The sequence below is a fragment of the Cherax quadricarinatus genome, chromosome 17, assembly GCF_038502225.1.
Source record: "Cherax quadricarinatus isolate ZL_2023a chromosome 17, ASM3850222v1, whole genome shotgun sequence".
Taxonomy (NCBI): Eukaryota; Metazoa; Arthropoda; class Malacostraca; order Decapoda; family Parastacidae; genus Cherax; species Cherax quadricarinatus.
The window spans coordinates 4,573,252-4,598,942 of NC_091308.1; the positions used below are offsets into that span (position 1 = coordinate 4,573,252).

General features: G+C 39.2%; 1 protein-coding gene across 4 annotated transcripts in view; it reads right to left on the minus strand.

Moving 5' to 3' along the window:
• mbc (myoblast city) overlaps positions 1–25,691 on the minus strand; it is a 238,864-nt gene that overhangs the window by 154,875 nt on the left and 58,298 nt on the right. For all 4 annotated transcript variants that reach the window (XM_070085738.1, XM_070085737.1, XM_070085736.1 and 1 more), the window contains exons 16-19: positions 8,411–8,514; positions 7,082–7,216; positions 5,124–5,300; positions 4,361–4,535 (exon numbers count right to left, since the gene is read on the minus strand). In XM_070085738.1, coding sequence (XP_069941839.1) covers positions 4,361–4,535; positions 5,124–5,300; positions 7,082–7,216; positions 8,411–8,514 — 591 coding nt within the window. The remainder of the gene's footprint in view (positions 1–4,360; positions 4,536–5,123; positions 5,301–7,081; positions 7,217–8,410; positions 8,515–25,691) is intronic.

Here is a 25,691-nt window from a genome sequence, read left to right on the forward strand (position 1 = left end):
TAGACAGGGATGTGTAATGTCACCATGGTTGTTTAACATATTTATAGATGGAGTTGTAAAAGAAGTAAATGCTAGGGTGTTCGGGAGAGGGGTGGGATTAAATTATGGGGAATTAAATACAAAATGGGAAGTGACACAGTTACTTTTTGCTGAGGATACTGTGCTTATGGGAGATTCTATAAAAAAAATGCAAAGGTTAGTGGACAAATTTGGGAGCGTGTGTGTAAAGGAAGAAAGTTGAAAGTGAACATAGAAAAGAGTAAGGTGATGAGGGTATCAAATGATTTAGATAAAGAAAAATTGGATATCAAATTAGGGAGGAGGAGTATGGAAGAAGTGAATGTTTTCAGATATTTGGGAGATGACGTGTCATCGGATGGATTTATGAAGGATGACGTTAATCATAGAATTGACGAAGGAAAAAAGGTGAGTGGTGCATTGAGGTATATGTGGAGACAAAAAAATGTTATCTATGGAGACAAAGAAGGGAATGTATGAAAGTATTGTAGTACGAACACTCTTAAATGGGTGTGAAGCTTGGTTTGTAAATGCAGCAGCAAGGAGGCAGTGGAGATGTTCTGTCTAAGGGCAATGTGTGGTGTAAATATTATGCAGAAAATTTGGAGTGTGGAATTTAGGAGAAGGTGCGGAGTTAATAAAAGTATTAGTCAAAGGGCTGAAGAGGGGTTGTTGAGGTGGTTTGGTCATTTAGAGAGAATGGATCAAAGTAGAATGACATGGAAAGCGTATAAATCTGAAGGGGAAGGAAGGCGGGGTAGGGGTCGTCCTCGAAAAGGTTGGAGGGAGGGGGTAAAGGAGGTGTTGTGGGCGAGGGGTTTGGACTTCCAGCAAGCGTACGTGAGCATGTTAGATAGGAATGAATGGAGACAAATGATATTTGGGACATGACGATTTGTTGAAGTGTGAGCAGGGTAACATTTAGTGAAGGGATTCAGGGAAACTGGTTATTTTATATAACCGGACTTGAGTCCTGGAAATGGGAAGTACAATGCCTGCACTCTAAAGGAGGGGTTTGAGATATTGGCAGTTTGAGGGATATACAGTGGTCCCTCAATAATCGTCCGGCTCAATTGTCGTCCTTTTCGGAAATCGTCGCATTATACTCGTCCAAACATTGGCTCGAAAATGGTCAGTTTACTCGCTAATCGTCCTTCGTCCGGGACGCGTACTCACGCTCTGAGCCGCCTCGACCTCCCTTCCCAGTCAGTGTGCCATTGTTTACCAGTGAGCGACGGTCCCCTCACTTGTTCATACGAAATATTTCATAATATTTCATTCATTTTAGTGCTTGCAAGTGCTAAATATGCTACCATGGCTCCAAAGAAAGCTCCTAGTGCCAAGCCTTTGGTAAAGAAAGTGAGAAATATGATTGAATTTAAGAAAAACATCATTGAACAATATGAAAGTGGCGTACGTGTGGCCAAACTGGCCAGCTGAGGAGCTGCAAGAGCTTCAGCAGGAACAGGAACAGATCGCAGCTCAGAATCTTGCTGCAGAGGAGGAGGAAGAGAGATGGAAGAAGGTGCCTTCTTCAGAAATTAAGGAGAATTTTGAAATGTGGGGTAGGATGAAAAGATTTATGGAGAAACATCACCCTGAGAAGGATGTTGCAAGCCATATCGGCAACTTGTACAGTGACAGAGTCTTGGCCCATTTTAGGGAAGTTTTAAAGAGATGCCAGAAACAGAGCTCTCTGGACATTTTTTTTGTGAGACAGGTCTCCAGTGACTCTCAAGCTGGTCCTAGTGGCATTAAGAAACAGAGAAGAGAAGTAACCCCAGAAAAGCACTTGGTACCTGAGGTGTTGATGGAAGGGGATTCCCCTTCCAAAGAGTAACTAATGCAATCTGTCTCCTCCTCCAGTCTTCCATACACTAAGAAGAATTGCCAATAAAGGTAAGTGTTATGCTGTTAATGTTTCATTCATCATGTCCCATTGTATTGTTTATATACTACATCTATATTTCATGTAAAAAAATTTTGCTTTAATACTTCTGGGTGTCAGGAACGGATTAATTGGATTTACATTATTTCTTATGGGGAAAATTGATTCGAAAATCGTCTTTTTCGATAATCGTTGCACTTCCAGGAACGGATTAACGACGATAAATGAGGGACCACTGTATTGTGTATTTTTATACGTATGTAATTCTAAACTTGTATTCTGGGCACCTCTGCAAAAACAGTGATTATGTTTGAGTGAGGTGAAAGTGTTGAATGATGATGAAAGTATTTTCTTTTTGTGGATTTTCTTTCTTTTTGGGTCACCCTGCCTCGGTGGGAGACGGCCGACTTGTTGAAAAAAAAAATATATATATATAAAATCTCAATTAACATAACTACCTCATATTATAATGGAGAACAGGATGCCAAAGAGGGTGCATAAATCTGGGTATGGAACAAAGGAGGGGTAGGGTGGTCACAGGAAGGGATGTAGGGAGGGGGTAAATTAAGGTTCTGAGTACTAAAGGCTTGAGCAGCTAGAAGGCTTCTATGAGCATGTTAGATCAGAGTGAAGACACTCTTTGTAAGTCTAATTGTAATGCTAAAAAACAGAACAAAAAAAAAATCCTCCTTAAACTTGAACTGGTATAGTAAATATTATGCTTTACAGGGAGGGTACTTACCAAATCATCCTGCAATCTTTGATAAAGGAAAGTATTATTGCAGAATTATGGTGTTTAATAGAGACTGCTGTGGTGGAGGACTAGTATTATTATTACAATCATGGGAGAGTCCTAGATCCATAGGGGACATACAGGGAATGAGAGGCACTCAGGTTTGATCCAAGGAAGGAGAGCACAGGTCCAATTCCTTGGATGAAAAGCCTCTCACTGGCATCAAGGAGGCTCTACTGGAGGGGGAGAGGAGTATGAATGCTTTTTGGTTGAGGGTATTGTGAATGGCTGGGGTATCCTGTCACTAGCTGCCTTTCCCATGTTATGTTTCATAAGAAACATTCTGGCACCTGTATATATACATCAGAGGAATATACATCCACAGACAATTTCTCACATATAGAAATATGTATTATTTCCTGCCTAGCTTAAAATTATGGAGCCAACCTTGCTAGAATTTAAAGTGATCTTTAAGATCAATTTTCTCATAAAACATTTTCTCATATACATCACCAATAAACACAAGCCTTCAATCTCTCTCTCTCTCTCTCTCTTTCTCTAGACTACTCATAAAAAACTTTGCCCAATTCTTCAAAGTTAGATCTTGTCTGATACAGTGTCTAAACAGAACTTTAAGAACTTTTTTAACATCCTTCTGGGCCACTATATCATACAAAGTTTTACACCAGTGACTCACAAAATTGTAATACATGATTATAATTTTCGGAATGGGCAAGATGCGAGCCTATGGCAAGTCAGTTGTGAAGCTAGCCCGTGCTACAACCACTGTACCATGCTGGCTTAATAGTATAGTATAGTATAGTGGTTGGAGCACTAGACTGCTAGTTTAGGACAAGCTAACCATGGGTCTGAATCCTGCCTTTTAAATGGCTATTTTTTAAACAAAAATTATATTCTCTTGTGATGTATAAGAAGCCTCTACTCTCTATATTTATATGCAACAATACATTGATTTTCTGTTCAATATTAAGAAAAAACTTGTTCCTTTTATTTACATGACATTGCACTATTTTGTCCAGAAGCCATTCTAAGAGCTTAATAAGGTTTATATTAATTAAAAATTACATTAAAAGCCCAATGATATCCATACGGCCAACTTTGGTTCAACCCAACTTAAGTCCATCCAGTTGCAAAAATAACTCCAGTCATTTGCAATTTATGTTTGGATGAATCTGAAGATGTACACTGAAAGGCAAATGCCTTTTCCTGCAGTTTGGGGATGTTTAGAGTTTGGATTTTTGTAGTTATACTGTATAGTATCAGACTTTTACCCAACTTGTGCCCTAATATTAAAATGTAATAAAAAAAGTATATACGTAAGAATCTACCAAGAATATCAAACCACCACAAAAAAAGCATTGCAGAGATTAATCATGCATGCTGGTTAAATTATAAGTACGTAAGTACAATAAGTAAACAAATAAAACAAGCAGAGGCAATGTAATTACATACAAGCTGATCAAAGTGGGTTGCATAGGAAATTAATGAATCTTTTATGTACAATATTTAAATAATCATGCACAGGGAACACTATTTACCATCACCAAACAAAATTATATAAATATATACACTACATATTAACATTTATTTACATTAATAAAAGTGAAATGCATGATAGAAAAATGGAAACTGAATTATTAAAAAATAATGTAAAATAAACTAACATATCAGTACATGTTCTATAACCTTCCTTAGCTTACCTCGTCATTCGAAGCCAAAAGTCGACGAATGTGATTAATGAATGATGGAAGCAATACTCGCCGACAGTCTGGGATTTTAAAGAGCTCACTGTGAACGATTTCATTCACAGTCATCAACTTCTGCTTCGGAATACGCTTTTGGTCTAGATTGTCAATCATCTTCACCAAGATGTGGCTGTTAAATAAAATCATTTTCTATGAACATTTTTTCTTCTTCATCTACTGACTTATAAACTGGACAATGATTTAAAGAAATAATGGAAAGTAACACACTAAGGAATTCTGACTTTTTTTTTTTTAATAAACCAGCCATCTCCCACCAAGGTAGGGTAACTCAAAACAGAAGAAACACTTTCACCATCACTCACTACATCACTGTCTTGTCAGAGGAGTGCAGATACTACAGTACACAACTGCAAAAATCCCCACCCCCACCTCCTTCAAAGTGAAGGCACTGTCCTTCCCACCTCCAGGACTCAAGTCCAACTAACTGGTTCCCTAAATACCTTCATAAATGTTACCTTCTTCACATTCCGACAGCACATCAACTCAAAGAAACCACTTGCCTCCACTTACTCCTATCTAACACACTCACACAAGCCTGTTGCTTTTTCAAACCTCTCACATTATCACTTTTATATTATTATTATTGTTGCTGTTTTTATAATTATTATTACTACATATTACTGGTCCTAATGTTGCTAGATATTACACTTTTATTATGGCTCATTTATAAAAATGCATGCACTTCATTTTAGATTACCTCATTGTGACTGAATCAAAATTAGTTATGATATCAGGAATAGTTGTGGTGATATACTTGAGACAATGAGCTTGTACAGTGAGAGTGGAGTCCAAGGTGTGCTTCATCATAGAAGCCATTGCCTCCAGTAACTTTTGTAGACTCTTCTCAAACTCTTCTTGTCCACGTCCATATAATCTGCATGAAGATAAACAGAAGCATCATGTTTCAAGGCATAATTAAGTGTGTGACAAGATACAAATTAATACCGACAAATTTACTACGAGTGCCGTTTTGATCACATAATTTCTTTTTATGTCCAAAGAAAAAGAAATTAGGAATTTCTTTAAAAAGAAAAACCCTGTGCACAGTTATACTAAAATAAAATACATGTATTGATATGAGAATTGTAAGTAATGTACTGGTAAGTAAATTGCACATAAATTTCTTCTTAGATATATTAATAGTACAGACAGGCCACGCTTTAGAGTGTTTTGCTAATACAGTGATTTTTCAATTATACCCCATCTTCATTTATTCAGGATACCTACAATAAACATTCATCACCCACTATAAGCAAAGTACGAAAATATTTTAAGGTAAGTAACGTGTGTATTATACAGTGGACCCCCGGTTAACGATATTTTTTCACTCCAGAAGTATGTTCAGGTGCCAGTACTGACCGAATTTGTTCCCATAAGAAATATTGTGAAGTAGATTAGTCCATTTCAGACCGCCAAACATACACGTACGAACCCACTTACATAAATACACTTACATAATTGGTCGCATTCGGAGGTAATCGTTATGCGGGGGTCCACTGTATATGCATCTTTTAGGCCTAGCTCTATTGCTCACTAATATAAGATAGTGTAAACATGTTATCAGTCTTTTTATGGCGATTTTTGCTTTACAATGGAAGCCGGGAACTTAACCTGACGTATAAGTGAGGCCCTCCCGTAAAAATATCTGACTGTTGCTTCTGCAGTAAGCCTTCAGTATTCACTCACTACTGCTCTCTTAGGAGAGGGCCCTTCATTAATTCCCTTCCCACCCAAATATGGTATCCAGTGAACAAGTCAGATCAGACCTGATTACCTCACATTCTCCAGGCACTTTATGACTGTTGTGGATTTATTGCTACCTTATGAATCAGTAGTAAGACCACTTCAATTCTTGATATAAGCAAATGACCAGTAACTAAGATTTTTTTTTTTTTTTCAACAAGTCGGCCGTCTCCCACCGAGGCAGGGTGACCCAAAAAGAAAATACTTTCGTTATCATTCAACACTTTCACATGATATTTCTTTAGTTTTACAAACAAATTTTGCTGAATAACTTAAACAGTTCTAGGTAGTAGGTTGGTAGACAGCAACCACCCAGGGAGGTAATACAGTCCTGCCAAGTGAGTGTAAAACGAAAGCCTGTAATTGTTTTACATGATGGTAGGATTGCTGGTGTCCATTTTTCTGTCTCATAAACTTGCAAGGTTTCAGGTACATCTTGCTACTTCTATTTACACTTAGGTCACACTACACTTACATGTACAAGCATATATATATACACACCCCTTTGGGTTTTCTTCTATTTTCTTACTGGTTCTTGTTTTTGTTTATTTCCTCTTACCTCCATGGGGAAGTGGAACAGAATTCTTCCTTCGTAAGCCATGCGTGTTGTAAGAGGCGACTAAAATGCCAGGAGCAAGGGGCTAGTAACCCCTTCTCCTGTATATATTACTAAATGTAAAACGAGAACCTTTCGTTTTTTCTTTTGGGCCACCCCGCCTCGGTGGGATACGACCGTTGTGTTGAAAGAAAGAAAGAACTTATACACTAATATTTTTGTTCGTCTTATTTTTTTTTACACTAAGAAATATAATTCATTAACACATCCAAAAGCATATGATATAAAAGCTGAAGAGTTACCTAAGATTAAAATCAATAAATAAAGAAAATTCTGTATAAGTTATAAAAACTTACTCAACAAAAAGTTGTCTGGAGCGTATGATAAATTTGAAAACATACTGAAGGCACTTCATGGCTTTCTTCAAGGTTTCTTGCAGATCTGTGTTCTGTCCCTCTTCTACATAGTATTTTAGAACATGGATCAATTTGCTGAAAATATATTATATTAGTATTATTTCCTTGTGAAAGTGTGTTCAGTTAATAAATAAATGCATGATCACATATAAAAAATAACACTTAACAACAGAGTTACGTTCCTAAGACTATGTCGGTAGACGAATCCATCGCTAAGTGAGGAGCATACCATAATGGTAGTGGGTTTGTGTCAACCATCTCTTAAATTGTTTTAATGTCACCTTTGCACCATTTTAACATTTCTGGTATATTTTTAAATGTTTACACAGTAATTTACTGTACATTGTAATAATCAAAATAGAGGAAATCAGCTCTAATATACATTATTCAGGTATACATACTGTCAGAGAACCTGCTGTAAGTCTAAGGTGTCAGTAAATGAGTACATTCCTAAGTGAGGAGAGACTGTAATTATTCCTCCCATTTTATGGTCAATTTTGAATTGATACTAATACAATGTTCTATAACTTTTAAACTACAGTGTATCCTTGATTTAACACATCTTGATTTAACAGCCTTTGGGAAATATGGGAGAAGTCCACTGGCTTGATTAATTTGGAAACATTGGAAAAAGTCTGATGGTTACAGAAATGCCCATTAGTGCTACAATCACAGTATAACAATCTTGTCCCCATCTACCACACTCTCCATTACCAACAAGTGACTTCTTCCTATTAGCCCATTAAATTGAGGTTTTACTGTAATGAAGTTTAAGATATCATTGCCACAGTTCACAAATATATGAGGGTGTGACATTAGGGGATGTGATGGCAAGTTGACCTCTGAAGATTTGATGTGCTTTTGGAAGTGCAAGATAATATTCATAAAGGAATTCTGAGGAATCAGATAGCTGGACTTAGTCTGGAAGTAAAGTACAGTGCATACACTCAGAAGGATGTGTGAAGATACTGCCATACAGAGGAATATGTGATATCCAAGCACTTTTGGCAGGAAAGTTTTTTTTTTTTTAACACATCGGCCATTTCCCACCGAGGCAGGGTGATCCAAAAAGACAGTTATTAAGTAAATCATGGTGACTGTTTTCATCTTTGGGTCACCCTACCTTGGTGGGAAATGATCAATGTGGTAAAAAAAAAGTGAAAATAAATTCAAGTAAAAAAAATTACCATTATAAAGACATTAATGTGATAACACATACAACTTGACTTTACTGTTAAAAAACAAATTAAAAACTAGGTAAATCCTTACTTGTATGCGAGGGTTGCGTGGAAGTTTTGTTGAATATATGTATCTAGAACTGGCTGAAATGCTTCATGTTTGTTTTTGTCTGTAGCAATTGTGATGACATATATCTGGGGTAAAAAAAATAATTTACAGTACAAACAAAATTTTACATTAGAGTTCAAACATTTACAGTCTTAACTGACTTATCATTTAAAGGCCTTTAACTGGGTAATAAACAGCTTCAGCACCCAGTAAGTCTGAAGAAATAAATCCAGTTACATTAAGCATTCACTTAGTTCTTTCTCCCATTATAAGCTTTTTTGTTGTTCTTTTTACTTTTCACAGACACCACAAGTTAATCAATTATTTTTTCCAATACAAAATATTAAAGAGGAACACTGAAAACACCACAACCTAATTAAAAAATTAATAAGAATATATTGAGTGAATGCATGGGGAGTTTTGAATCAAGTGTGAGAGTAATGGTGGTTGGGGATTTCAATGCTAAAGTGGGTAAAAATGTTATGGAGGGAGTAGTAGGTAAATTTGGGGTGCCAGAGGTAAATGTAAATGGGGAGCCTTTAATTGAGCTATGTGTAGAAAGAAATTTGGTAATAAGTAATACACTGTACATATTTTATGAAAAAGAGGATAAATAAATATACAAGGTATGATGTAGCACGTAATGAAAGTAGTTTGTTAGATTATGTATTGGTGGATAAAAGGTTGATGGGTAGGCTCCAGGATGTACATGTTTATAGAGGGGCAACTGATATATCGGATCATTATTTAGTTGTAGCTACAGTTAGAGTAAGAGGTAGACGGGAAAAGAGGAAGGTGGCAACAACAAGTAAGAGGGAGGTGAAAGTGTATAAACTAAGGGAGGAGGAAGTTCGGGTGAGATATAAGCGACTATTGGCAGAAAGGTGGGCTAGTGCAAAGATGAGTAGTGGGGGAGGGGGGGGTTGAAGAGGATTGGAATAGTTTTAAAAATGCAGTATTAGAATGTGGGGCAGAAGTTTTGTGGTTATAGGAGGGTGGGGGCAGGAGGAAAGAGGAGTGACTGGTGGAATGATGAAGTAAAGGGTGCGATAAAAGAGAAAAAGGTAGCTTATGAGAGGTTTTTACAAAGCAGAAGTGTTATAAGAAGAGCAGAGTATATGGAGAGTAAAAGAAAGGTGAAGAGAGTGGTGAGAGAGTGCAAAAGGAGAGCAGATGATAGAGTGGGAGAGGCACTGTCAAGAAATTTTAATGAAAATAAGAAAAAATTTTGGAGTGAGTTAAACAAGTTAAGAAAGTCTAGGGAAAGTATGGATTTGTCAGTTAAAAACAGAGTAGGGGAATTAGTAGATGGGGAAAGGGAGGTATTAGGTAGATGGTGAGAATATTTTGAGGAACTTTTAAATGTTGAGGAAGAAAGGGAGGCGGTAATTTCATGCACTGGCCAGGGAGGTATACCATCTTTTAGGAGTGAAGAAGAGCAGAATGTAAGTGTGGTGGAGGTACGTGAGGCATTACGTAGAATGAAAGGGGGTAAAGCAGCTGGAACTGATGGGATCATGACAGAAATGTTAAAAGCAGGGGGGGATATAGTGTTGGAGTGGTTGGTACTTTTATTTAATAAATGTATGAAAGAGGGGAAGGTACCTAGGGATTGGCGGAGGAGAGCATGTATAGTCCCTTTATATAAAGGGAAAGGGGACAAAAGAGATTGTAAAAATTATAGAGGAATAAGTTTACTGAGTATATAAGGAAAAGTATACGGTAGGGTTATAACTGAAAGAATTAGAGGTAAGACAGAATGTAGGATTGCGGATGAGCAGGGAGGCTTCAGAGTGGATAGGGGATGTGTAGATCAAGTGTTTACATTGAAGCATATATGTGAACAGTATTTAGATAAAGGTAGGGAAGTTTTTATTGCATTTATGGATTTAGAAAAGGCATATGATAGAGTGGATAGAGGAGCAATGTGGCAGATGTTGCAAGTATATGGAATAGGTGGTAAGTTACTAAATGCTGTTAAGAGTTTTTATGAGGATAGTGAGGCTCAGGTTAGGGTGTGTAGAAGAGAGGGAAAATACTTCCCGGTAAAAGTAGGTCTTAGACAGGGATGTGTAATGTCACCATGGTTGTTTAATATATTTATAGATGGGGTTGTAAAAGAAGTAAATGCTAGGGTGTTCGGGAGAGGGGTGGCGTTAAATTATGGGGAATCAAATTCAAAATGGGAATTGACACAGTTACTTTTTGCTGATGATACTGTGATTATGGGAGATTCTAAAGAAAAATTGCAAAGGTTAGTGGATGAGTTTGAGAATGTGTGTAAAGGTAGAAAGTTGAAAGTGAACATAGAAAAGAGTAAGGTGATGAGGGTATCAAATGATTTAGATAAAGAAAAATTGGATATCAAATTGGGGAGGAGGAGTATGGAAGAAGTGAATGTTTTCAGATACTTGGGAGTTGACGTGTCGGCGGATGGATTTATGAAGGATGAGGTTAATCATAGAATTGATGAGGGAAAAAAGGTGAGTGGTGCGTTGAGGTATATGTGGAGTCAAAAAACGTTATCTATGGAGGCAAAGAAGGGAATGTATGAAAGTATAGTAGTACCAACACTCTTATATGGATGTGAAGCTTGGGTGGTAAATGCAGCAGCGAGGAGACGGTTGGAGGCAGAGGAGATATCCTGTCTAAGGGCAATGTGTGGTGTAAATATTATGCAGAAAATTCGGAGTGTGGAAATTAGGAGAAGGTGTGGAGTTAATAAAAGCATTAGTCAGAGGGCAGAAGAGGGGTTGTTGAGGTGGTTTGGTCATTTAGAGAGAATGGATCAAAGTAGAATGACATGGAAAGCATATAAATCTATAGGGCAAGGAAGGAGGGGTAGGGGTCGTCCTCAAAAGGGTTGGAAAGAGGGGGTAAAGGAGGTTTTGTGGGAGAAGGGCTTGGACTTCCAGCAAGCATGCATGAGCGTGTTAGATAGGAGTGAATGGAGACGAATGATACTTGGGACTTGACGATCTGTTGGAGTGTGAGCAGGGTAATATTTAGTGAAGGGATTCAGGGAAACCGGTTATTTTCATATAGTCGGGCTTGAGTCCTGGAAATGGGAAGTACAATGCCTGCACTTTAAATTAGGGGTTTGGAATATTGGCAGTTTGGAGGGATATGTTGTGTATCTTTATATGTGTATGCTTCTAAACTGTTGTATTCTGAGCACCTCTGCAAAAACAGTGATAATATGTGAGTGTGGTGAAAGTGTTGAATGATGATGAAAGTATTTTCTTTTTGGGGATTTTCTTTCTTTTTTGGGTCACCCTGCCTCGGTGGGAGATGGCCGACTTGTTGAAAAAAAAAAAAAAAAATGTGTAAGTCAGTAACAGACACTGTAAAGCAATGATGGTATCAGCAAGCAATTCTTAAGGAAATATTTGCCCATTCTCCTTTAATTCTACCTGATATTTGCTGTTTAGATTGACATCTAAACTGTCATTCCTGTATGCCTCTGCAAAGACAGTAATAGTGTGAATGATGGTGAAAGTTTTTTTTTTTTCTTTTTTGGGTCACCCTGATTTGGTGGGGGATGGCTGGCATGTTCAAAGAAAGATTACAGCATTATCTTTAGTTCTAGTCTCAAACAAATTAAATGAACATGCTCTTATGAAACAGTGCCTCCACTCTGAAGGATGGGTGAGGATACCACAGCTCAGAAGATCATGTGAATTGTGATGTCTCCATACTTCTGGCAAGAGAAGTATTGAATAAATGATAGTGAATGTGTTGCCTTGCTTTTCAGGTCACCTTATTTCAGTGGAAGATTGTAGTGTTAAAAAATAAAAGCTTCCATGGTAAAGGATAATTTTTTTTAACACGTTGGCCGTTTCCCACCGAGGCAGGGTGACCCAAAAAAAAGAAAACCCCAAAAAAAGAAATAAAAAAACTTTCATCATCATTCAACACTTTCACCATCACTCATACATAATCACTGTCTTTGCAGAGGCACTCAGATACGACAGTTTAGATGTCCCTCAAGTTTCCTAAGCCTCGTGCTTCATAAATTTCGTCTTTTGTAATGTTTTTTCTTAAAAATACAGTGTGTTGAAGTACATGTGGAGACAAAAAATGTTATCAATGGAGGCAAAGAAAGGAATGTATGAAAGTATAATGGTACCAACACTCATATATGGGTGTGAAGCTTGGATTGTAAATGCTGCAGCGAGGAGGTGGTTGGAGGCAGTGAAGATGTTCCATCTAAGGGCAATGTGTGGTGTAAATATTATGCAGAGAATTCGAAGTGTGGAAATTATGAGAAGGTGTGGAGTTAATAAAAGTATTAGTCAGAGGGCTGAAGAGGGGGGGTTGTTGAGGTGGTTTGCTCATTTAGAGAGAATGGATCAAAGTAGAATGACATGGAGAGCATATACATCTGTAGGGAAAGGAAGGCAGAGTAGGGCTCGTCCTTGAAAGGGTTGGAGGGAGGACGTAAAGGAGGTTTTGTGGGTGAGGGGCCTGGACTTTCAGCAAGTGCGCATGAGCGTGTTAGAGAGGAGTGAATGGAGACGAATGGTTTTCAGGACCTGACGAGCTGTTGCATTGTGAGCAGGGTAATATTTAGTGAAGGGATTCAGGGAAACTGGTTATTTTTATATAGCCGGACTTGAGTTCTGGAAATGGGAAGTACAATGCCTGCACTTTAAAGGAGGGGTTTGGGATATTGGCAGTTTGGTGGGATGTGTAATAGGATGGTATATATATAATTGGGGCCCTGTTTTTGTTTAAATTATTTCAGGTCACTTTTTATTTTGTATAAGAACATAAGAAAGAAGGAACACTGCAACAGGCCTACTGACCCATGCGGAGCAGGTCCATTTCACCCCCCCCCCAGATTATCCCAATGACCCACCCCCCGGATTATCCCAATGACCCACCCAGTCTGGTCATCCCCACTCAAGGATGGAGCACTGTACCAGACCCAGCAGCACAAGCTAGTCAGGTCCAACTCACACCCACCCACACCCACTCATGTACTTATCTAACCTATTTTTAAAACTACACAACGTTTTAGCCTCAATAACTGTACTCAGGAGCTTGTTCCACTCATCCACAACTCTATTACCAAACCAGTACTTTCCTATATCATTCCTGAATCTGAATTTTTCCAACTTGAAACCATTGCTGCGAGTCCTGTCTTGGCTGGAAATTTTCAGCACACTATTTACATCCCCTTTATTTATTCCTGTTTTCCATTTATACACCTCGATCATATCCCCCCTAATTCTACGCCTTTCGAGAGAGTGCAGATTCAGTAGGCTTCTTCAGTCGAGTGATTACATCGTCTTCACGTATCTTCTGCTTTTATCAACTTTTCTGTACTCGACTGAAGAAGCCTACTGTGTAGGCGAAACGTTTCGAAATAAAGATATCTAACTGTTGCACATGTGTCTTACCTAACAACCTGTCGGTATTTTATACCATTTTAATGTTCAATCTGTCAGACACTGCAACACAAGGGTATCTTTGTACAGACCTGCAATCAACTTCGACAACCTCCACTAGTGAGAACGGCTGGATTTGAGAAGGACCTGCCCTCCCAACATCTGAGTCCTTACCTCTTCTAGTGACCTACGTCTCACCTCTTGGCGCTATATAAGGTTCCATCCTGTCACTTCATCTCCATATTGTTTCATACTATGGAACAATGCTCTTCTCCAGACTGAGGGACTGACCACCTCAAAACTTTAAGGGTGATGGACTGATTACATCGTCTTCAAGTATCTTCTGCTTCTATCAACTTTTCTGTACTCGACTGAAGAAGCCTACTGTGTAGGCGAAACGTTTCGAAATAAAGATACCTAACTGTTGCACATGTGTCTTACCTAACAACCTGTCGGTATTTTATACCATTTTAATGTTCAATCCATATATCTTACCTGAGAATCGCCTACTATTAAAATATTCTTACCTTGATTAGCAAGGGAATCAGTGGTACCTTCAACCTCACTAACCAATGAAGTACACTCGTCTTGGAGAACAGAGAATCGATTTCCTACCTTCACATCTTCTCTATTAACTCTCCTCATCTTCCTTCTTCCTGAACTGTGAACCACTTGCCACTTAAAGTGGCTGCCACTATCACTGCTGGTGACCATTCCTACCTTACCAGCTAAATCCTTCTGACACTCGCTCCCAAACTCATCTATGCGAAGCTTCAGCTTCCTATTTTCCTCCTGAAGAAGTAGAATCTCCTTCTTCAACACATGAACCTGGGATTCTAAAGCACTACAACAAGCCATGGTATGGGTAACAGCCCACGCTAACTCCCAAGAGCTTAGCGGTATGACCGCACTTGACCACTGACCTCTTTACATATGCTTCTAAACTGTTGTATCTGGGTGCCTCTGCAAAAACAGTGATTATGCATGAATGAGGTGAAAGTGTTGAATGATGATGAAAGTATTTTCATTTTGGGGATTTTTTTTTTTTTTTGGGGGGGGGGGGTCACCCTGCCCAGGTGGGAATGGCAGACTTGTTGAAAAAAAAAACAATAGCCTTGCAGTTTGTCATTTGCCTCGCAATTTGTCGGTTGCACGGTACATGTTCGAGAGTGGCTTCCACCATCTGCAACTGCTAAATAAGCCACCATGGGCACAAAGAAAGCTTCTAGTGCCAGCCCTCTGGTAAAGAAGGTGAGAAACACAACAGAATTCAAGAAAGAACTCGTAGCAAAGTACCAAAGTGGAGGAGGGAGAGAGAGAGGAAAATGTGCCTTCTTCAGTGATTCAGTGATTCTACAATACAGTGGTCCCTCGTTTTTCGTAATTAATCCGTTCCTGGAGGAGCTACTATAAACGAAATTTACGATTTGCAAATCAATTTTCCCCATAAGAAATAATGTAAATACAATAAATCCGTTCCTGACACCCAGAAGTATTAAAACAAAATTTTTTTTTACATGAAATATACACGTAGTACATAAACAATACAATGGGAAATGATGAATGAAACATTAACAGCATAACACTTACCTTTATTGGAGATTCTTCTTAGTGTATGGGAGACTGGAGGAGGAGAGAGATTGGATTGTTTATAGTTTGGAAGGGGAATCACCTTCCATCAACACCTCAGGTACCATTTGCTTTTCTGGGGTTGCTTCTCTTCTCTGTTTCTTAATGCCACTAGGACCACCTTGAGAGTCACTGGAGTCATGTCTCGCAAAATAACTGTCCAGAGAGCTCTGTTTCTGGCGTCTCTTTAACACTTCCCTAAAATGGCCCAAGACTTTGTCACTGTACATGTTGCCAACATGGCTTGCAACAACCTTGTTAGGGTGATGTTTCTCCATAAAGCTTTCCATCTTACCCCACATAGCAAAAATCTCTTTAATTTCTGAAGAAGGCACCTTCTTCCATCTCTCTTCCTCCTCCTCTGCAGCAAGATTCTGAGCTGCGATCTGTTGCTGTTCTTGCTGAAGTTCTTGCAGCTCCTCAGTGGTGAGCTCTTCATTGTGGTCTTCCACCAATTCTTCCACATCCTCCAAACTCACATCCAACCCCATGGAACTCCCCAGTGCCACAATTGATTTTACAACAGACATAGGCTCATCAGGGTCAGTCCCAAACCCTTCAAAATCCCTCTTGTTGACACAATCTGGCCACAATTTTCTCCAGGCAGAGTTCAAAGTCCTGGTAGTCACTCCCTCCCAAGCCATACCTATACGGGTTATGCAATGGAGGATGCTGAAGTGTTCTCTCCAAAATTCCCTTAGGGTCAAGTGAGTGTCTGTGGTCACAGTCAAGCACCTGTGAAACATTGCTTTTGTGTAGAGTTTTTTAAAGTTTGCAATGACCTGCTGGTCCATGGGCTGGAGGAGAGGAGTGGTATTCGGGGGCAAGAACTTTACTGTGATGAACCCAAACTCCTCGAAAATTAGGTCATCCAAGTTTGGAGGATGAGCAGGTGCATTGTCCATTACTAGCAGGCACTTGAGATCCAATTTCTTTTTCAGGAGATACTCCTTCACACTAGGGCCAAACACTTCATTGAACCACTCGACGAAAATTTCCCTCGTGACCCATGCCTTACTATTAGATTTCCAAAACACACACAGTTTACTCTTCATAACATTGTTTTTCCTGAACACTCTGCAATTTTCAGAATGGTACACTAGTAATGGCTTCACTTTGAAATCCCCACTAGCATTAGCACAGAACGTTAGCGTCAGCCTGTCTTTCATAGGCTTGTGTCCTGGCATTGCCTTTTCCTCCTGTGTAATGAAGGTCCTCTTTGGCATTTTCTTCCAAAAGAGGCCTGTTTCGTCACAATTGAACACTTGTTCAGGTTTCAGTCCTTCAGCCTCTACGTACTCCTTGAATTCATGCACATATTTTTCAGCTGCCTTGTGGTCCGAACTGGCAGCCTCACCATGCCTTACCACACTGTGTATGCCAGTACGGTTCTTAAATCTCTCAAACCAGCCTTTGCTGGCCTTAAATTCACTCACATCACCACTAGTTGCAGGCAGTTTCTTTACCAAATCATCATGCAACTGCCTAGCCTTTTCACAAATAATCGAAGTCATAAGAGTATCTCCTGCTAATTGTTTCTCATTTATCCACACCAATAATAACTTCTCAACCTCTTCGAGTACTGGTGATCTCATTTTTGTTAGCATAGTTACCCCCTTTGCAACAACAGCGTCCTTGATTTCCTTTTTCTTGGCCACTATGGAACATAAGGTTGTGTAGGGTTTCTTATACATCCTGGCCAATTCAGCCACACTTGTACCACTTTCATATTGTTCAATGATGGCTTTCTTAACCCTTTGAGGGTCGACAGGCCCTCTCCGAAACTCGTTCTCAGGGTCGGCCAAATTTCAAAAAAAAAAAATTATTTTTTCTTATGAAAAAATAGAGTTTTTTTCTAAACATTATAGGATAAACAAAAAAAAATTTACCGTCAATACTTACGGAGATATGGATGCATGAAGTTTGCAGAAAATGAGCCGCGTATGGCAACAGCGGCGACTGCCGCTCACCCGGTAAACTTTAGTTTACTTGTATTTGAAGGTTTGTTGTTTTTTTTCACTATTTTATTTTTTCACATAACTTATGTGGCCTGTGAGACCAAAGTAAGGTGCAATGTACATATATACACTCGTCGTATACAACACAATAAGCACACAAACATAATTATCAATATATTGTTTACAAAACTTGTTTACAAAAACAAACAATACAAAACATTGTTTATTATTATTGTTCTATAATATATATACCAATATACAGTCACTGAACTTATTCCTATTAGTTCTGCAGCTTGTGGAACTCTGAAACATGGTGTCATACACAATGGTGTTTTATCTTTCTCCCTCATTCTATCTCTTTCAATCTGTCTCTCTCTTTCTATCTGTCTGTCTATCTCTGTCTCACAGGTACACATAAATACAAGTATACATAGTATAAATTACCTAGGATAACCCAAGAAATCCAGACAAAGTGCTATACTCTGCTTTAAGATGTGAGTAAAAGTGATGACACAGTCTTGTGGCTCTCTGAGACAGAGAGCTAGACGGATAGACAGATAGACAGGGAGCTTGACAGACAGACAAATAGACAGACAGAAATGTTAGTGTACCAGTACCAGTGTACTAGTGTTCCACCCTCCTCCTCCTCCTCTTCCTCTTCCTCCTCTTCCCCCTACTCTTCCTCCTCTTCCCCCTACTCTTCCTCTTCCTCCTCTTCCTCTTCCTCCTACTCTTCCTCTTCCTCCTCCTCCTCCTCCTCCTCTTCCTCCTCCTCCTCTTCTTCCTCTTCCTCCTACTCTTCCTCCTCCTCCTCTTCTTCCTCTTCCTCCTCTTCCCCCTAATCTTCCTCCTACTATTCCTCTTCCTCCTCCTCTTCCTCTTATTCCTCTTCCTCCTACTCTTCCTCTTCCTCCTCCTCCTCTTCTTCCTCTTCCCCCTACTCTTCCTCCTTCTCCTTCTCCTCCTCCTCCATAGTGTAAATTACCAGGAGTCGGCAGCTGTCAAAATGACATATTGTCTCATTACTCACTCCCCCTCCCGCCTGTCAAAACAATGAGGTCCGATGCTGCTTCCCTTCCTCCATTCTATCTAATTATCTTTCTCCCTCATTCTATCTGTCTGTTTATCTCTGTCTCACAGGTACACATAAATACAAGTATACATAGTATAAATTACCTAGGGTAACCCAAGAAACCCAGACCAAGTGCTATAATCTGCTTTAAGATGTGAGTAAAAGTGATGACGCAGTCTTGTGGCTCTCTGAGACAGAGAGCTAGACGGATAGACAGGGAGCTTGACAGACAGGCAAATAGACAGACAGAAATGTTAGTATACCAGCAAAAACAAAGGGAGGGCGATGTTCATCTCATCTTTTGGCATCAGCTCTACCCTCATTTACCCTCATCAAACGTCAGCACTTATCAGATGTTATCTCCCCTTATCTTGTTACTGTCATGGGTGAACATTTATTATTACATATTATTATTATTATTATTACCTATTATTATTATTATGTATTATTATTATGTATTATTATTATTATGTATTATTATTATTATGTATTATTGTTATCATTACGTATTCTTCTTCTTCCTCCTCCTCCTCCTCCTCTTCTTCCTCCTCCTCCTCCTCCTCCTCTTCTTCCTCCTCCTCCTCCTCTTCTTCCTCCTCCTCCTCCTCTGCCTCCTCCTCCTCTTGCCTCCTCCTCCTCTTGCCTCCTCCTCCTCTGCCTCCTCCTCCTCCTCCATTCTTGGAACAAGTTTGAAGAGCTTGTAGTTCATAATCACTATCACTATCATCACCAATGCTCACATCTGAGTCTGGGATTTTGGAAAATAGGAGTTTCCTCTTTGATTCTGGTACAACTGAACGTGAACAAGACGGCCCAGCACCAGAGGTGGAAGGCTGTGGGTTGTCTGGGTTTTCCTCACTATTACCCATATTATGGTCATTAGTTTCGGTCAAAACCTCACCAGAACCTTGAAACTCATCTTCACTGTCACTTCCATCTGTATTAGAACTGTCACTGGGGAACAAAAGTGTCCCAATTCGCCGAGGAGTGAGGAACTTCTTACCGCAGGGCACGGTGGAAATTGTGTACTATGATGGTATTCCCACAATGCACCACTGGGTCCCAGATTTTTTTCCTACTGCGCACACCCACCACATAGACCCATTCTCTCACATCTAGGCTTATCAGCCTTTTCCTGCGAGATTTGAGGCCGCTAGAATTTATGCGTACTAGTACGTCAAAAACCCCTGCGCGTAAGACGTACTAGTACGACCAAAACCCTCAAAGGGTTAAATTCAATCGTATTTCTCACCTTCTTTACCACAGGCTTGGTACTAGGAGCTTTCTTTGGAGCCATGGTAGCTTATTTAGTACTTGCAAGCACTAAAATAAATGGAATATTATGAAATATTTCGCTGGAGCACGTGAGGGGACCTTCGCTCACTGGTAAACAATGCCAGACTGGCTGCCGCCACGGCTCACGCCGTGGGTATGCGTCCCGGACGAACTACGACTCGCGAGTCAACCTATGAAAAGCGAGCCCATGTTTATACGAAAATATCCCTATGATTTCCGAAATTTACGATTGCCGAGAACTACGAAAAGTGAGGGACCACTGTTTGTACGATACTAAAGCAGGAGGAGTCGATAAAGGCTATAACACTAGCCAGCAATAAAGTGTAGCATTAACAGTGTAACAAGTAAGTTAAGCGATTAAGCGATAGAAAAATGACGACACAAAACTTAACCTTTTGACTGTCGCAGGCCCCTTTCTGAAACTCATTCTATGTCGCAAAATATTCGAAAAAAAAAAATATTTTTTCTTATGAAAATGTTAAGATTATTTTACCGAGTGTTTTAAGCCTAAAAAAAATTTTTGCCATCAGTACTTACCGAGATATAGAGCCGCAAAGTTGGCAGAAAGTGAGGTGCGTACGGCAACAGCAGTGACTGCCGCCCACCCGGTATTCTTTGATTTACTCTAATTCAAAAGTTTCTTGTATTTTCCAATATTTTTCTTTTCCAAGTAACTTATGTGGCCTGTGAGACCAATGTAAGGTGCATTGTTCAAATATACACTCATTGTTTACAACACAATAACTGAACAAACTTTATCACTATTAGTTTGTGTATAAAATTTGTTTACACAAACAAACAATACAAAACAATGTTTATTACTATTGTTCCATAATATATATACATATGTACAGTCACTGAACACGTTCCTAGAACTGCTGCAGCTTGTGGAACTCTTTGAAACATGGGTATATGCAGAGTGGCACTTGACACTCCTCACACATAAAACGAGTGTCTCTGCATGTTTGTGGGCGTTTTGTGGTATGTGTACATACATAACACCTCTTCTGAGCATTTTTCTTGGCAGTAGTAGGAGGCAGTTGTATGGGGTAGTGATCACCAGGCCTGAAACGAGATGGCGTGTGTTGGTAATTTCGTGGGCGCTGGTCTATTGCAGGTGTTGCTCCTTGGTACTTTGCGATTATTTGTCTGATTACTGACAAACAAAATTCACTATATTTTGGTGTTTTGTTGGTCCTCAACTTGTATATGTTATAAGCATTTAGAATGGATATATCAACAAGATGGAAAAAAAGTTTTATATACCACTAATAACTCTTGCGTACACAATCAGCAAACCCAATCTGCATGTCACAATTGTCCACTAAGCGCATATTGAGGTTGTCGTCCATGACAGCTGCAGGCTTTAGAATGGGTTCATTGGTCTCTCTGTTGTGCCTGCCACTGTGTGCCATTTCGTTTTGGTGAACTGATGTCAACAATGTGACATCACGTTTGCCACGCCACCGAAATGCCATGATGTCATTGGCAGCAAAGGCTTGTACCTCACCTCTGCGAGTGCCAGCGTTGAACCTTGGCATATGTTTACGATTACCATGCACTGTGCCACACACATCTGCCAAGTTCACTCGCAAGAAATCACAGAGTAAGGGGCTTGTGTACCAGTTATCAGTAAATAACATATGCCCCTTAGCAAGATATGGTTCCATCATTGTTCTAACCACATCACCAGAGATACCCAATAACTTCATGGTATCTCTCAAAGTATTACTGCCAGTGTACACAATGATATCCAAAACTAGACCACTTCTGCAATCACACAGTACAAATAACTTTATACCAAAGCATTTCCTCTTGCTTGGTATATATTGCTTGAATGAGAGTCTTCCTTTGAATAAAATCAAGGACTCGTCAATAACAAGCTTCCTGAAGGGATAAAAATACATGCAGCACTTTTGTTTCATGTACATAAACACATTTCTGATCTTATATAACCTGTCGGTTCTGTCAGGCCTGGTTTTGTCCGAAAAGTGTAACATACGTAACAGTATCAAGAAACGATTGACACCTATAATGTCACTAAAACCTGGAGTTGAAATCAGGTGTTCTATTGCCCAGTATGTGGTGACAGTGTGCTTATACACGTGGCATAAGCATTATTGCGGCAAAAAACAGGTACATCTCTGCCACAGTTGTCTCCTTCCACTGGTGTAGCTGTGATCTTGGTGAGAGAATTGTATTTGCCATGGTGTATTCATAGTATGTGTTGGTTTCCCTGACAATGATGTCCATCAGGGGTTCATCGAAGAATAACTCAAAGCATTGCAGTTCACTAGCATTGTTCCCAAGTGGACATGATAGCTTTATTCCACTTTGTGTTTCATCAAAGTCATGGGGACTGGGAACAAACTCGTCACCTTCCTGCCAATCCCAGATGCAGTCTGCTGGTGGGTTCTGGATATTGTAACGTGGTTGTGGTTGTGCAGGTTGTGGCTGTGTAGGTTGTGGGAGTGTGGGGTTGGGTGAGGCTGGTTGTTGTTGTTGTGCAGAGTCAGCAGCGTGGGTAGTAGCGTGGCCCGCTGCTGGTGCCACATGGGTCGTGCCACCATCACTATCACCACCACTGCCTGCTGCCTCACTCACATCATTCATACCCATCGTAACAATATCGTCATCTTCACTATCAGGTCGTGGTGTAGGGCCACGGGATATACTCCCAGAGTTTCTCCTTCCCCTTGGAACAGCATATGAAACACTACCAGACCGCATGCTACGTCGTACATACTGCCGCTTCACTGGAGAATATTCACCCTCACTGTCACAACTACACTACCTTCAATAACCTTGAAATCACTATCACATTCACTGCTAACATCTGGGTCTTGTACACGACCAAATAGTTTCCTCTTTCGTCCTGGGACAAGTGAATGTGAACGTGAACAAGCTGGCCCAGCACCAGAGGTGGAAGGTTGTGGGTCATCTGGGTTTTCATCACTAATTACGTTATCCTGGGCATTTTTTTCGGTCACACTCGCTTCAAAACCCTGGAATTCACTGTCACTGACATTTTCATCGCTGTTAGAGCTATCACTTGGGAACAAAAGACCTCCAATCCGCCGAGGAGTGAGGTACTTCTTACCGCGAGGCATGGTGAAAATGGACTACCAAGATGGCATTCCCACAATGCACTGCTGAGTCCCAGATTTTTTTCACAGGGTGCACACCCACCACTGAGACCCATTCTCTCTCATGTAGGCCTACCAGGCCTTTCCCGCTTGATTTGAAGCCGCTAGAATTTATGCGTATAAATACGTCAGAAACAGTGGCGCGTAAGACGTATTTATATGGCGTAAACAGTCAAAGGGTTAAGGGACATAGGCCCTAAGGTTTAGAGATTTTAAAATTGAAGTTGAAAAATTCTGGAAATTAAGGTTTTCTTACCAGAAAATAGAGCAAAATTCTGGCAACATGTTGATGCAATCAGCTTGTTTCTATCATATTTCTCAGCATGTTTTTCTCAAAAATGTAATTTTTATGTTTTTGCTCTCATCAAAAGGACATGTTGGCAATTAGTGTTTTTTTTTTTTTTTACTCCAGAAATTACTATTATTTCATTCTAAATTACTGATTATTTCATTCTAAACAAGTTCTGTGACAACTAAAGTGAAGAGCACAGAGTTGTTGCTGCTCAGTTGCCTCAGGGTTATCAACAATGATAGGGGTTTGCAACACGCTCAGATTTGATGTTTCATCTCCATAGTTTTATAGAAACAAAAACTTGAATAACTCAGGAATAAGTTATTGACACTTGTTGAACTGATTTGCAAAGAGTAATAACAGGAGTGTCATGATTTTTTCAGACAATATTGATGAATGATGGTTCTATGTAATTACAACGTTGTTTTGCAATATGTTTTACCATTTTGTTTTTATTGACTCTTATTCTCACAAAAAATGCCAAAAAACAACAACACAAATTTCAAAAAAATTTTATAATGCAATCTATTGACATTTCTCGCTAAAAAGTTTGAAGGTTAGATAATCTAACTATTTATCTTTCATCTGATGTTGACTAGAACATTGTACAACTTACCAATTTTGTAGAAATAACAGGTATTTATGATAAATACAGTTTTTCAATATATTGCAAGTTTGCAACAAGAAGTCCATGCATATTAATGTGTATAGGATGCAAACTGCTCCTTAACAACAGCATAAAGATACACTTGAAATTGGACTTCAATTTTAAAATCTCTAAATCTTAGGGCCTACGGCCCTTAACTCCTCCATTGCTGTTTGAGGTATATTGGGCACTGACAACATATGTTGCCCTCTACCAGCGTCTCCTCCAAGATAAGTGTAAATATTTCTTATTTTTTAATTTTATTATTAACACACTGGCCGATTCCCACCAAGGCAGGGTGGCCCGAAAAAGAAAAACTTTCACCATTATTCATTATTTATTAAGTGAAAATATTTCTTATTTATAAAGTGTAAATATTTCTTATTTATAAATTAAAGTGTAAATATTTCTTATTTACAAATTACGTACATTGTTTGTGTGAACAGTGGTAGTGGCCTCTGCTGCTGCCACCCTACCCTAATATACATATGGCTTATGCTCTCAGTGGCCCTTATAGACCCAACAACACACCACCATCACTTGTTACATAAGTAATGACATATTTTATTTATTCTAGAGTATATATCATGTTTCTATGTTATTAACCCTTTCAGGGTTGAGAGGCCCTCTCCTAAACTTATTCTCAAGGTCAAAAATTTTTTTGAAAAAAAAAAAAAAAATTATTTTTTCGTATGAAATGATAGAGAATTTTTTCCCGATCATAATGACACCAAAAGTATGAAATTTGATGAAAAACTTATGGAATTATGCTCTCATGAAATTAGCGGTCTCGACAATGTTTACGCATCGGCGATTTCGCCAACTTTGAGCCCTATTTTCGGCCAATTCCAGTGTACTAGTCGACAAAAATCATAACTATTTTGCTAGAACTCCATTTTTTTCTATCGAACGAGTACACGAAACCACCCATTTACAGATTTCAACTATCCAATAAAGTGGTCAGAAATTGGCAATTTTGCCAATTCACACAAATTTCAGAAGATGCCAATTTCCAAATAGGATCCAGAAAAAACAAGACAGATATTCCTGACACTAAAATAACATTTTCTCTGTTCATTAGTCACGTCCCCAGGCCCCTCATACATTTCTTTTGCTTTCCACTTTGAATTTTTATTCTCATAACAAATAGAAGATTTACTGTTATGCAGACTACTGCATTAGTGTAGAAATGGTATAAATAATATCAGCACACTTGTGAAAGAATATCAGACTCACCAGTTGACGTGTATTGGATGCATGGCACGACTTGTTTACTTTTGAACTTCGGCAAAAACAACATTTCTGCTACTTTGAGCTCAATTTCAAAGTACTTTTCATTGTGAAACCAATCAAAATCATATCAATTTCTGTAATATGTCTTCCATTCTATAAAATGAGATCAGGAAAACTAGAATACAACCATAAATACCATACGAAAATACCCTGCAAAATCGCTGTTTTAAACCAAAAACACCAGTTTTTTTTTCTCATTATGCACTGTGTGCTGCAGGATTTTTTTTATACTGTGCACACTGACCACATTGACCCATTCTTTCATACGTAGGCCTACCAGCTTTCTCTCGCTAGATTTGAAGGCGCTAGAATTTATGCGTACTAGTATGTCAATAACCTTGGCGCGTAAGACGTACTAGTATGTCCGAAAACCTGAAAGGGTTAATTTTTTTTTTTCAACAAGTTGGCCATCTCCCACCGAGGCAGGGTGACCCAAAGAGAAAAAAAATCCCCAAATAGAAAATACTTTCATCATCATTCAACACTTTCACCTCACTCACACACAATCACTGTTTTTGCAGAGGTGCCCAGAATACAA